This window comes from Eufriesea mexicana, unplaced genomic scaffold (assembly GCF_001483705.2).
Source record: "Eufriesea mexicana isolate 0111107269 unplaced genomic scaffold, ASM148370v2 scaffold474474834, whole genome shotgun sequence".
NCBI lineage: Eukaryota > Metazoa > Arthropoda > Insecta > Hymenoptera > Apidae > Eufriesea > Eufriesea mexicana.
In genome coordinates this window covers 352,136-366,668 of record NW_016907907.1, presented here as the reverse complement: position 1 = coordinate 366,668, position 14,533 = coordinate 352,136, and the positions used below count along the sequence as shown (strand labels likewise).

Below are 14,533 nucleotides of genomic sequence, written 5' to 3'. Positions count from 1 at the left end.
TTAATTTGGATCCGCCACTGGCAGGACAGTCGCCGTTAGCCGCCTCCGCCACCTCCCTAGCCTATTGATCGACCCGTGAGCAAGCTAGAAAACGCGAGACCAGATGCGCCATAACACCAGCAGGTTCCCATGAAAGCGAGACCAACACGTTCGCCGACAGGGCTACATGCGTTTCGTCGGGGTCAAATCGTTGGACTCCATGCCGACCCCCTACTGACACTAGTATTAAAAGCAACGTATAACGCGATGCCACCAGCGAGGGTGCTTACCACTTGTCAGCAAGAGAATCTTTACTCTTCTCCGCGCTGTAAATAGTTAAAAACGAAAGCCACTCTCTATTCGTGAGAATGAAAACGAAACGAGGCTTGTTTATTCTCGAGTGACACCTCTCCCATTCTTTTTCCGCCATTTTTCCGAGAATTATTTTTTTATAGGGCGAAGAAATGGAGGTCGTTAAGAAATAGCGGAAATTGTGGTAGTCGGCAGGGGAGTTTATAAATACCAAGTCGATGCGCACTTTAAAAATTACTGATTACAGATTCCGATACTAGAAAGGAAATGAATAAAGTACACAGATAATACATGCTTAATCATAACTGTAGTGCAAAACAGATACACTTATCCACGATTGTATCTTGATAATGGATATAAGAAAAGGAAATCAGAGAAGACACGAATTAAATAATTTAAAAATTTATTGACAAAGTAAATGTATCGTTTGTCGAGCATGCGTGATTGATGAAGAAAACCGACCTTTGACATTAGGCGAGAAACTGGCGGATGAAATGCTTGTTCAATATTCCTTATCGCAAATCAACAATGTTACCGGATGAACGCGCGTAGCACCGACGAATTTGGCCTATTTGCGGAAGATGAAAGGGAAAGAATAAAATTCGCCTATCAAAAGAATATAGATTGCGGAAGGTTAGTGACGCTCTCTCCACGAGTTGGCACAAAAGCGAAGCAGATCGCTCGATGGACGGTAAAAACCATTCCCCTTTTATGCAACGAGCGATATATAAGAGACATTTTATGAATAGGCAAGCACGATTTAATTCCTGTGGAGGCTTTAAATGCCGAAGGAAAAAATCTGTTCGGATTATTGTCTGCTGTAACTACTGAAACGTTTCAATGGTCAAACGATCCTCATAGAATCCTTTTCAACTGCCTTTGGAAGTTAATCGAAGAACTTAAATATAACGAAGAATTCCATTACGAATATGCACGAACCGTGCAAACCTAACCTAAAAAAAATTGTTTCAAAGTTGACCTTGTGATGTCTTTGATAATCTGACCTCTGGTTTTTTCCATGAAACTCTAACAACCCCGTTGACCTATTTCAACCTCCCACCTTTCTATGACACCTCTATTCACAAATTAAAAGGGGACGCCTTTATTTCTCCATTTAAAAGTTTACTTGGAAAGTTCGGAACTTTCTTTGAAAGGTGTATTTGAAAGCTATTGAAAGTATTTACCACAAAATTTTCTCCTCGTTTTAAAAAGATATCGAATGAAAGAAGAAAGTAACGCAATCCTAATCAAGCTGATGAAAGTATATAGTTCTTTATAAATATAATAAGACTACGATAAACGTAGTCGCAGTAGCATGTTCCAGGCACAGATGATCACAGCACACATCGAATGACGTCAAAACACGTTGAACCTGCTGGTACGATATGTATATGTACAGTGACGTAAGCAAAAGATTTCTTCGGGCAACGAAAGGAGAGGCAAGAATATACTTAAGAAAGACTCGTCCAACGTTGACCTTCCGCCAGAGGATCCACGTGTTCTGCACGGCGACGAACTCGGAAAGTAATGCAACTTTACAACTGTTTTATAGAGCACAATCGTCTGCAGCTCTTCTTAAGGCATCATTAGAAAGATGAGAGGCGGTGTTAGGAAATAGGCAAGTATGTGGCGCTGTTATATCCTTAGCCACTTAAGTGACCCAATCACGTTATAACGTTTGTTTGTGCACTAGGAAAATATAAAAAAATGGACTATGACCTTTGGTACAGCTGGCTGTAATAGATATTCCAGGAAGAAGGTTTCAATTACTATTGGCAATACGCTACAGCTTGATTTGAAAAATATCCATACTCGACGTCGAAATTTTTAAAGTGACAGAGATACCTGATACTAAAATAAGGAACAAAGCTATGAGAATCGAATGCAGTCAGGCAGTAATAATCGCCACATTATTTTCATTGGTTCACCGGATACAGCGCATCCGGCCCTTGAATAACGCGTGCGGTCAGGAATATATACCAAGCAACTTTCAAAAGGAAACATATAGAAAATTTAATTTCATGGCTCTTTTCAAGAATTATAGCGTAATTCCCAGGACTTCTTTTATCCTCTATAATAAACCACATACGTTATGGAAAAACTATATGTTATAGAAAACTATAGCAAGTCTATAATGCATGTTCATTTTCTAATTTAGATGCAACGTTGATGATCTATTTCGTGTCATCATTTTTAATGGTAAATTACCGTGAAAGGTAAAAGTAATGTTGCAGCTTTTATACCTGTATGTCTATGATTTTCTTACTTCTTTACTTTGTCTGTCTTCACAGCATTTGAATCTTCACTTCGTAACCGTGCGGAGAAATTGGATTTTTCACGGGGTCGTGGAACAAAGCATGCTTGCCATCAACCCATGGAAAAGGCTACAGAAGGGAAATATTTATAAATCATTTATAGGGTGAAAACTTGAAAGGTCTTATAATGAAATTGGATACAGTGTGCAATTATCGAATGTAAAAATATGCTCCAGGTAAAAAAAGAAGAAACACGAAGAACAGAAAAGGTATCAAATTTCTGTGGGGAAGGCAAATGATTCGTAAGACTTCGTTAATCGATTGCGGAGAATACCACGCAAATGGATTACCTTACCGAGATGTACGAAGTAGAGAGCTTCATTAGGTAGAAGAATCAGTACAAAGCTTCGATGTTACGCAAAAGTATGGATGTATCATCGATTAATTGAAATGTGGGATTCGACATATTGTAAATACCAAAATTGAAGAATCGAAATTAATCAAAACAGTATGAAATTTATAAATAAGAAATAGAACACCTAATTTATCCACGAATTCTGGTGTTGGTTCCTTCTCTGATATTTTTCCTTTAATGAAAACGTAATACGACGTTTTATTATCAACGTCATCGTGAATTCAATCAGGAACAAAGTATTACCTTGATGACGGTCTGCACTCGTAAAATTAAATATTTTTATCGCTGAATAATACACGCATAACGAAGTTGATAAATCTTTTCACGTATTACTGATCACTAAGGATGAAACTTCAATTCTTTCGGATCTGTCAATTTTTAAATGGTTTTAAGATAAGGCTCTATTATATTTATTACTTAATATATTGCATCGTGAAATGGAAATAGATAAGAAGATAAGTATTATTTTAAGAACAATGCAGTCATCAATCGGATATATCTCAATCGCTGATAAAATCTGATAAGGAGTGACACTTTCTTTGATATAATTATCATTTTAACACAGAAAGCAATTACAATTTTAAAATGTTCCGGATTCAATTATTTCCTATTCAACTACTTTTCTATTTCTTTTCCAATTAAATAAATTGCAAAATTAGTGGACTTTGAAACCTTACCTCTAGGTGAAGAATAATCTTTTACGTTTAGTCAATGTATATACGTCTGGAATATCATCAACTGATAGACATTTTCCCCGAAGGCTCATGACATTTTTCCTTATCATTCTCAAGCTGTGTATAGCAACCTTTGGAAACTTCTTGTTCCATGATTTTTATGTCATTGCATTCATTTGATTCTAATGTTTTACTACAAGGAGGCTCTTTGAAACGAATATCTACGAACGTTCCTGGAAGAAAATTTCGCTTTATATATATATCTTTCGTCTTCAATAATTTTTCACACGAGAACTTTTCGCGAGATGGATTATTCGCAGAAAAATAAAATTTTAACATCGAATTCGGTAACTTCTGCATGAGCGGACTATGGTATTCTGTCGAAGGACAAAGTTCCTTGGAGAAATTCCAAGAATGATAGATCGGCGCCAAGCAGAATTGCAAAAGGATCGACGATCCAATGTTGAGCAAGGAAGCTCTTCTTTCTATGCACTTCTTCATTTCATTTTAACATTTACAACTTTTCGCATACCTGTTTCTCTCTAAAACGAACTTTTAATGGATTTCGTCGGAATGATTAAAGTCCTTCCTCAAACAAAACTGTGAATATTTCCGTAAACATGTCGACAATTATTGTGATATGAAAAATCTTTACTCCTGTTACGTTAAAATGGTAACCTTGCTGCTTATGCTAATAAGTTACGCAAAGTCGTACTAGTAAACAACTGTGGAACTTTTAATAGTTCTGCTCCTTATGAATTTTAAACAGGTGGTTTTGGTAACTCCTTCGGCAAAGAGATGGTACCTTTTAAACAACTAAATAAACGAAGCAAGGAAGGAAATACGCTGGTAAACGTGACACATTTTCATGGTTGAAATTGGTCAGTTTTATCATGCAGAGCATTTGATTCTTTGAGTACAATACAGACAAGAGCTGCATAAAACTCTAGAGCTTTGCACAGAATCATTTGCCAGCAGGCATGTCACATAGCGCAAACCAATAATGACAAAGTTCTCTTTTAAAATAAGCCTCTAGAAACTTTTCATTGGAAGCTTTAAACGGAAATGAAATATTTCGTATCGTTACCACGTCGATAACATGATCACCCTATTGTGATATTAGTGTAATAATGAGTGGTTTAAATCCAAAAAAGGACTTTAAAAGAATATTATACTTCCAATTATATTATACGTGAAAAATTCCTCTTCAACGTTTCGTATTTTCAAATATTACTGTGCCAAAGTATAACGTTCTGATAGCGATATCCCATATTCATATTTCTTTTTCTCTCGCCCAGGAAGCCAGTTACGCTTACTTTTGTTGGAAGCAGTACTTCGGTATTTGGCTTGATTAATGCAGAACGCGTTATACCATTGGCGAACATCAACGTCAAGATTTGCAACCTACACAGACGAGGGAGCATCGTTCTATTGCGCCTTTTTATTGCCTTGCGATTTATCCGTGCTTCTTGCGAACAAGGTCATAATTTTGATATATATTTCTGGAAAAGAAACGCGAACGCGTTGCTATACGAATCCGGGACATGTCTCTTAAATCGATCACACGTATAAACTCTTTCGTCACTTGAATTCGTTCTTTGTTCCTTTATGTATGTTTTCTCGTGTATGAATATTTAAAGAATTCACGTATTGTCGTAAGATTTGATAAGAACATATCTCGGACGTTCTTCTCGTTCGACATACTGTTCAATGCCAGAAAACGTTTTCATCCGTTGTAATGAATGAAAATAATATTATTAATATAATTCGTTATATCGTGTCTCTTCTATTTGGAAGATGAAGTCACTAGTTCGCCAAGTTTTCTCATCTAGATCTCGATTTACCATTTCGTTTTCCAGAATAGAGTAGAACATGTGCATCCTCTGCGCTTATCTCCGTTTCATGACAAGCATCGCGTTTCCGGCACACAAGCATGCAACTCCTGTGACGTTTGCAAATCAACCGTATTTATAGCAGTCCTTCCGTTCTCCTGTTTGTACTCGTTGTGAAGTTTCAATATCTGTTTCGTGGAAATTCGTGGTGCGACTTCGTCGATCGACACGCGCTGTCCAATCAGGTACGTGGGACATGCACAAACATTTCGCACATCACGTCGTATCGCGAATAATATCTTACCGAAAGATACGTCATTTTCATTGACAAACGTGTAATTTCAAATTGTGTAATGTCATCCAGGAAATTGTATTGTTCCATGACAATATTCCTTTGATAGTAGCTGCCATTATTCTGAAACGTGTTTCGCAGAGTTACTCGTTTCTAACATAAATCAGTGTACGTTCAAAGAATATTTCTATTTAATTAGATTAATAAAGCTAAGACACTTCGCGTGGGTAAACGCGTAATAGTACAAATGGAGCAACTCTCAAAATGTAGTTTATCGAAGCGCCAGAATGTCTGAGGTCAGTGGAGAGCAGTAAACACACAGTGGTCCATATATCACAGCTCATGCTAACGTCGCAATATCGGGAACATCATTTTGTCATTAGTTTTTATTACGTTTCTATCTGTCTCGAGACGAAACGTGCTCGAGATTTAGTAAGCGATAAATTTCGGAAATCTCCTCTAGGTAAATAAGATACTAATTACTGTGAGCATACCAATGATAATTCTCGACACTTTGAATTACGAGAAAACGAAATGAACGCGTTTTGTACCGAAACTGATCGAAGATTCGAAATTTCGCCGTGACACAGTTAGGTATTGAAAATTTGAAACCGAATGCAAGGGTGCGGTGACACAGAAGAACAGATAACAGTAATTTAATGTCGAACACACGAAGGACTCCTGAGATCCATTTCTTTCAATAAATTCGACCTACAGAATGCTCGGGACGTTCGAACTTCTGGATGAAACTATCCCTGGATCCTTTGACATTTACCAAGCAATTTACAACGAAGCCTCTAAAATTTTTACGACTCAAAGTTGTAAACTGGAAGTTCTAGAAGTACCTACGTAGTTTAAAAGCGCAAATATCACCGCGACGAAGCCGGAAGAGCTCCTTGCTACAATGATGGAAAGATACGCGAAAGAAAATAATAAAAACAACAATGGATCATTCTAATTATCCTATTGATAAGAGAAAAGCGAGTGGAGCAACGTGACTTTGGGTCTCCATTACCTAGAGACTTTAGAAACGCAGAGCCAGTGGTAATTTTCAGACCGGTAAAAGGTCTGCCTGGGGAAAATTGAATTGCCTGTTATCAAGTTGAATGAAAACGAAATAATTAATCTTCCGCCAGGGACTTCGTTGATGGCATCGATTTTGCGCGACCATGTTATTGCAATTTATTTACGTTGAAATCAGCTGCCTTGTGAAACGAATAGCATTTCCAGTGGGCCTTCATTGACACCATTAACGAGAGTTTTCAATGCCACGGATTCTAAATATTTGTGAAATTATTACAGGTGCACCTGTGTAAAGAAACTAAGCAAAAGATATATACTATCTTCGTGCCAAAGATAATATATCATTTAGTGAAAACAAACGGAAATTAAGATTAGCTGCGAAGAAAATTAGAAGCGAAAGTAAAGCTTAAGGAAGGTGACACAGAGCAGGCTGGAAGGACTCTTCGATACATTGCTTTTAAAATCGGCCAACACGGACTCTTAGCTAGTACATAGAAAAAAAGAAATTTCAAAATTAATTAGAATAAATCCTGAATATTCCAGAATATTTCATTTTACAATTAAAAAATTTTTATCAAATACTCCAGGACAATAAATTTGTATTCCTGTAAGTATTTTCGCGGTCATGAAATTAAGGAAATTGTTGCTATAATATCGCATATTCAATCCATTTTCCGCGAAAGGTACGATATATACAAGTATATATACGTCTCTATATACATCTTCAACCTTAAAGACAGAGAAATTCCTCGTCTATCATGCTCGAAGGAGCGCAATCATGAAATGGCGCAAAATGGAAATGATGATAATTATTACCCGACGATAGAGCAGGAACAATGGAATCGTGTTCAACTGCCGGCTCCTGGAAAACAGGGATACGTCGATGCGCCTTGCGCGGCAACCTTTGACATTTCAAGAGGACGGGTCGAAGTGTTTCCACCCTCCTGGCCTAGGTGCCCGTAGGTACAGCTCGTTTTCCGCCAGCCCGACATCCGGTCGTGTGAATGTGTATGTGTACATCACGGACTAAGGAAGGTGGATTGAAACGTTTGCAAAAAGGAGAAAGAAAAAAAATGATCGAAGTGTATGGTGCACTAGGAACGAATGGTCGAACGTTTTTCATTCAGCTAGCGAATCGTAATTGGAAAGTTACGCGGAAATCCTTTCGGTTTGCGGTGAAGGGCGTAATGAAAGTAACCCGAGACGAAAGCGAAACTAGGTCGATGAAAGCCTTTTTTCCATTTTTTTTCATCTTTTCCTTTTTTTTTTTTTTTAACGAACGTTCCAATTTACGTGTAATTGCGCGATGAACACGAGGACGAACATGGAATGTTATCGATACCGTGTCTTAATTTGTAGGGACGTGCCATGAAGTTTACGCAGATGGTAAATAAGATTTGATCCGGGTCCTGATATGATCTTAATTGTGAGACCACAGTATGACTTCCGCGCCTGGGAATAACAGAGAATTCTTCTTTGACCTTATTTTTTTCTTGGGAAATAATGGACTCGCTACAGTGCAGTCCACTATGGTTGCCAGAATAATCTAGTTAAAATGTAGAAAAAATATTTATTTTAATAGGAACTGATTTAAAGAGAACTGTGTACTGCCTTATCGACACTGTACTCGTTCTACTGATATTTCAATCAACTATATATACCCTTCTCTTATCACCAAATTATTATTAAACTTGACAAACTCTCGATATAGTAACAAATTCATTTATTTAAATACTATAGTCCTAACAGCTGTCTCAGAAGTCACCCAACCTGGTATTCTTTAGTTATGGTATGGTAATACCATCGCAAACATTCATAAAAATTCTTAATATCAAAAGAATGCGAAGATGAATATCAAGGCAGAATTCATAAAATACTTCCTAAGGAATAAAGTCTACTGGAAAGTTTCAAATCACAATAAAATGACAGAAAAAGCAAACATATATATAAATAAAAGATGATTAAGCTAATTTGATTATACAATAATTATATCAATCCCCATATCCCAGAATAACAGTGTAAATTCGAAAATTCGTACAATATACATAAAATCCAAATCTCGAAGGACTTAATTAACGCAGCAACTTGAACGGTTGTATAAATTGCATCCGTACAACGTGAAAACGTGAAACTGCACCTACCAAATGTCAGACACGAGCTGAACTCCGCCTGTTCGTTTCCATTCGCAATTAATGTGCAGACGGAAGAAACGGAGTCTCTTCTAAAGAGTAATTCGATGCTTGGAAATTGAAACGATTCAATTTCAATATAACAGGAGACCAGAGGAAAGGCGCAACGATACAGACAACCACGATCCACCGAGAATTACTCGACTCTCCGATTTCTAGCAACGGATCGTCGGTACAGTAATTAACTACCTTATTCCCATCTGAATCGAGATGAAGCAGAAATATCGAGAAATTATATTTAGGCAAATTTTACTACGCTTTGACGAAAACAGCCATAAGAGTTCATCGTACCATTCCAACGTATTGATTTCTAGATAAAAAGCTTCTTAATAGGATTACATTGTTCTCATTACGCACTATCATCAGACTGTTTTGCATTAGCTCCCTTCACGGTTCATTATCAACGAAGTATATTATATTAACGTTAAGGTGCACTCGTAAAGTATTCTTGCATAATGCACCATGTATGAAGTTAATAAGAATCGTTGTCTGCAAAAATGAATCGAATTAATATATGTTAATTGAATGTAGAATCGTGAAAGATTAAAATAAAAAGTAAAAATAATAGAAATTAAATAAAGATATTGGAATAAATTTGTGTACACTATTACTTGATATTGATTGCTGTATTAATAATTAGTAAGAAATTGTTAATATGGAAGATAATTAGTTAAAGGATTTTATATTGGATAATAATAATCCGCATGAATACTGATCTTAATACCTCTTGGAATTCATATGTTGACTAACGTAATTAATTTTGCCCTCCTGTGTAAATGAATGCCACCGCCGCAGACCACGTGTCCACGTTGCTAATTACAATCCGCGATAATTAGGAATGATGTACCACATTGACGCAATGTATATACACACAATGTGTAACATTCAAAAATGAATCTTGATTGAGAAACAAAATCGTTATACAAATAGCTGTAAAAAAAAAAGCGTAATAAAAAATATTTTAGATCACATGTAATCGAAAATTTAAAGTTGAAATTAAAAAATAAACATTCGATATATGAAATAAAAAATTTGGAATTTAAATTATTGAAACATTACGAATATATATGAAAATATTTCATATCATTAATCCAATTTCCAAATGCGAAAGAGCAAGTTTGAATTCAATCGATCTTTCAATTTGTTGACGTCACTAGTTACGTCACATAGACAAGGATGGAAAACGGCTGATATAATTTCAACGACGTAGGAAGGCTTTCTAACCCTTTAAAGGTTGATACGACGTTGCAGACACAACCTATTTAAATCGCTTTTAGTTCTATTATATTATACACGTCTTTATTACTTTTTTTAATAAAAAGTAGATTTTCTAGTAATTACGTTAAATTAAAAAAATTGTATACGGACTTGAAAATGTGAATGTCACTATAGAGTAAAACTTTTTTATCTATCATAATAACATTATGATTAACATTTCTTTTATAAACGTTATTTTTAATTTACTTAGACGAAAATTAATTATGCGCGATAAACATATTGATCAAATCATACATTTTATCAACTTCTTGCAATTTAAATTATACGATAGGAGTATGACGCAAACAATAATATTCTGTATGACAAGTAGCGCCGAATTTGAGAAAGATCACTCGATTAAATAAGTTTCAAGATGTAAAACTTTATAAAAATAAAACTCGTTTTGGAGAATTTCTCCCCAAAAATGTTTTAGAGAATTTATTTAAATTCTTAAATTATTTTTTTTAAATAAAAAATTATAACATATTTTATTATCATCACAAGCAATAATCAATTGAATTGTATTTCATATATTCAATTAAAAGTGATTAATTAAAACTTTTTAATTGCAAAACTTTTGTAATAATGCATAGTTACAAAGTAATTTATTTCACTACTAATAAAGAACTCTCATTGTTATATAAAATCAAAATTTTCGATGCATGAATATAGTTGATTTATGTATTATTAATAACGTTTTTGTAAAAGCGGAAATATATAATTGACTATAGATCTAATGATTAAATTCTTTGAAAACCTAATCGATTGTGGTTACATTGTCGCGTGTGGCATGCACGTACTTACATACATACCAATTCAGCGACAGATTTCAACCAGTCCTCTTGTTTTCTCGGTTCACTTGTACAATAGTGTTCACATATGCACATGTACAAACGCGAGCAATCATACGCAACTACCGCGATTATCCCATTGCGAGGTGTCTATCGCTTTTGTCTGGTTAATCGCGACAAAGATAGAGGAAAATATGGAGCAGCTCTTCCTCAATCAGTAAAGCAGATTCAACCAGTTCTGATAGGAGTATCGATGCACTTCTTCCCGCGTACTACGATTCAATTTAACGAGGTAACTAGTCATTTCTAGATCTTTTCAATCGTTTAAAACGATCGCAATTTGCAAAGTAACGACACATAAAATAAATATAAATAAAAACCTATTAAATTTTCTTATTCATATAATTCCATTAATTCAACTAATTTTTACATGATAGCACATGATAGCACAATCTTTTATCATATTTAAACAGACAGCAGCTACTACTTTCAAGTTTGATATAGTTGCAACCCTGTTTTTTGATAAGGTTTGTAGCATCACCGCGAGAGTGCGCCAACAGCAACTCAATAAAATCTAAAGAGCGCCGGACGGGCGGTGTTCCGCGATGCGTGATGAGTTTGACAGCTCCCGCGTACTGAACGTTGTTTAAAAGTAAAAAATCGATCAAGAGATGTGGCTAAGAAAAAATCCTTAACACGTTTCCGTATGCATCCATGCGAGGTCGTCTAATATGGGAGAATGGTTGGGCATAGAATTATCACACTGGTACTCTTTCTGGCAGGTAAGTAGTAAAATTCGTTCAGGCGTAAGTGCACCTGCGGATCAATGTGATACTATGCGTTCGGCTTTGTGCGCTTCTATACGTACACTGTATAAATCGGGCTAAGTGCACGATCGTTACGATTCAGGGTCGAGTTATGCAAATTTTAACGAGTATCTCGATTTCCCGAGTAGATTAAGTGATTTTCATTCTTGTATTCTTCAGTCTCACTAAAAGCTAACAGTGCAACGACGCAACAGTGCATAATTTTTTATCTAATTTTTTAAATTTGTATAACTAACGTAAAAATTTAGAAGGTACATACAATTTTTTATAAAAGATATATTTTATTCCAATAAAATTGTATGATACATTAAACACATTCATTGAACATAATATGCCATGTTTCATACACTCGATGTACAGACGATTTAGTTTTCTGCAAAGTTCTTTTTATAGTCTAAAAAATGAATTTTTTCAGTATATGATAATTTTGTAAAACTTCCTAAATACGAGTATCATTTTTAAGTTTATACTTATGTAATAAAGTTACAATTAATCGATATTTTAATGTAATTAATTTTAAAAATAATAATTAAATTTAATTTATAATGTTACATTTTTATTACACGTATTTTTGTCTATTAAAAGCATTAGAATGCTATGGAAGAAAAAATAATGTATAATATTTATTTTTATGTAAAATTCTATAGTAAATATACATAAATATAGTTAAGTTTCATTTGGAATTCAATAATTTTCTTAATTTAATAATTTCTTTTAATGTTTAGCATGGCACAAAGGAACGACTTTAGTGCCAATAAGATCTGTGGCTGTAGATATAGGTCAAAACTTGACATTAGCATGTGCAGAAGAAGATGCACTGCCACAGTCAGGAGAATCTGTTGGAGTGATGTGGATAAGGGAGGGACGCGAAGATGGACAAATTGAAAGACTAAAGGTTGAGCCTAATGGAGCTTTGGAACTTATTAATGTTAGTGCAGATGATGCTGGAAACTACTCATGCACCTTAGATGATGATCATGATGCTGTCAAAACTAGAATCAATGTACAAGTTAGAAGTATGTTATTTAAATTTTAATATAATTTTAAAGCAATCATGTATTAATATTTTTATCTTTATTGTTTTAAGCACCTCCTCCAGCTTTACATAATGTGTGGGTTAAACCATCAACAATATTGGCAAATATTCTTTGGGAAGTAGCTGGCACAGGTGGTTATCCTATCATAGATTTCACTGCCGAATATCGTCTTAAACCGAATGTGGGTGAAGAACCAGAAGACTGGAAGCCTATTGTTCCAACGCACATTCCTCCAAATTCTGTAAATAATTTTTGCTATGATAAAATCCTTCCTAAATATGAACAATTGCTACATAAATTGATAATTTTATAGAGGCAAATTGATGTGTATCACTTGGTGCCAAACACTACGTATTCTTTTCGAGTGTGGGCAACAAATCAATTAGGAAGAGGAGAAATTGTTGAGGTTGATGGTCATACTCATCACAGTATTGAAGAACTAGGTATATATTTTCAACTTAATACCATGATCCTGCATGTAAACAAATTAATATTTAAAATGAATACTGTAGCTTATTAATTATAATTGACAATTATTTCAGAACTTGCAAGACACCTCTTAGCAGGTGTAGAAAATTTTGACACTCGTGTCTGGGTGGCAGCAGTAGGCATAGTTATGGGTACACTTATGATTCTTGGTATAGGTACTTGTTACCTCCTCTATCGTGAGTGCAAAGTACCCTGTAAGCATTTCCTGGTAACTTTATCTAAAAGCTTTTGCTTCTACTCTTTCTCTTCCATGCTATTTATTTCTGCTGATGAAACTTATTTTCTTTCATGCAAACAAATTACAGTAGAATATGCTAGATCATTTAATTTTGAGAAATATAACGTAATTATCTAGAGGACGAGATCTGCAGCAGAAACGATAGCATCACTAACCACTTAACTTATCTATGGCCCTGATCTCTAGCTTTCTTTACATCAGCTATTCTCCTTTCAATCAATTTAGTGCTATTCTAATACAGTGCCAATTATCTTTCACTAATATTTCCCTACTGCAAGCGCTCTGCAAATTAGCATTTAACGAATTTTCTAGCGTTTAACTTTTAAAATTTACTAGCGTTTAATAAATTTTCTTACCAATACCGATTTAACAATAACACTTTTATAACTTTTGCACAAAACACCTTACAACATAAGGCACTAAAATAATCTGTAACATATTTGTATCTTTCTATACAGTCTGCCTGTCAGTAGCACCTTTTTTACTCCTTATAGGAATGAAACCTATAACTTATGAATGGACTTTATCAACCACCAGACTTAATCTCTATATAAAGAATTTTTTATCCTACTTTTTACTGTTATGTATAATTAATAAGTTTCGGTGGTTTGTATAAAATTTGTTATGCAGAATGATTAGTGTCATGAATAGAAAGTATTGTGATAGTGAAATAGAGCATTATGGCCTAGATAACATTATGTGCTATTAGTACATCTTTGACTATATAAAATCTAGGTCAAAGATAGCACATATATATTTGCTGGGTAAGCAACATATTCATATCATTGAAAGATCTCTTAATATATTCTATATTATTTGCATTTATTATAAATAATATAATTTCTAAATTGAACATAGAATGTTCAATCGTTAATATAATGTGAATTTTTTAAATATTCGTGGCCCAGCAAACACTGGTAAAG

General features: G+C 34.8%; 3 protein-coding genes and 1 long non-coding RNA gene across 11 annotated transcripts in view; 2 read left to right on the top strand and 2 right to left on the bottom strand.

Moving 5' to 3' along the window:
* LOC108555707 (uncharacterized) overlaps positions 1–1,726 on the top strand; it is a 2,042-nt gene extending 316 nt beyond the window's left edge. The window contains exon 3 of the long non-coding RNA XR_001890781.1: positions 25–1,726. This is a non-coding gene — a long non-coding RNA (uncharacterized LOC108555707). The remainder of the gene's footprint in view (positions 1–24) is intronic.
* Positions 1–11,112, bottom strand: part of rdgB (retinal degeneration B) — a 24,649-nt gene extending 13,537 nt beyond the window's left edge. Inside the window, exon 1 of one of the 4 annotated variants that reach the window (XM_017911332.1) lies at positions 11,033–11,112. The gene's annotated coding sequence lies outside the window, so the exon portion shown is untranslated. Of the gene's footprint in view, positions 1–1,742; positions 2,343–5,479; positions 5,563–11,032 lie in introns of those variants that run through there. The other 3 variants (XM_017911315.1, XM_017911350.1, XM_017911341.1) reach the window with 3 other exon arrangements.
* Positions 2,577–5,020, bottom strand: LOC108555419 (uncharacterized). The gene is given in 4 exon segments (XM_083287419.1): positions 2,577–2,675; positions 3,639–3,640; positions 3,701–4,144; positions 4,828–5,020. Coding segments are annotated over 4 exon segments (738 nt in total).
* LOC108555663 (neuronal cell adhesion molecule) overlaps positions 5,638–14,533 on the top strand; it is a 14,892-nt gene continuing 5,996 nt past the window's right edge. For 3 of the 5 annotated variants that reach the window (XM_017911458.1, XM_017911444.1, XM_017911466.1), the window contains exons 1-6: positions 11,236–11,311; positions 11,547–11,801; positions 12,572–12,862; positions 12,934–13,124; positions 13,197–13,326; positions 13,426–13,566. In XM_017911458.1, coding sequence (XP_017766947.1) covers positions 11,759–11,801; positions 12,572–12,862; positions 12,934–13,124; positions 13,197–13,326; positions 13,426–13,566 — 796 coding nt within the window. In that variant the 5' untranslated portion in view covers positions 11,236–11,311; positions 11,547–11,758. Of the gene's footprint in view, positions 5,713–11,235; positions 11,312–11,546; positions 11,802–12,571; positions 12,863–12,933; positions 13,125–13,196; positions 13,327–13,425; positions 13,567–14,319; positions 14,373–14,533 lie in introns of those variants that run through there. The other 2 variants (XM_017911472.1, XM_017911451.1) reach the window with 2 other exon arrangements.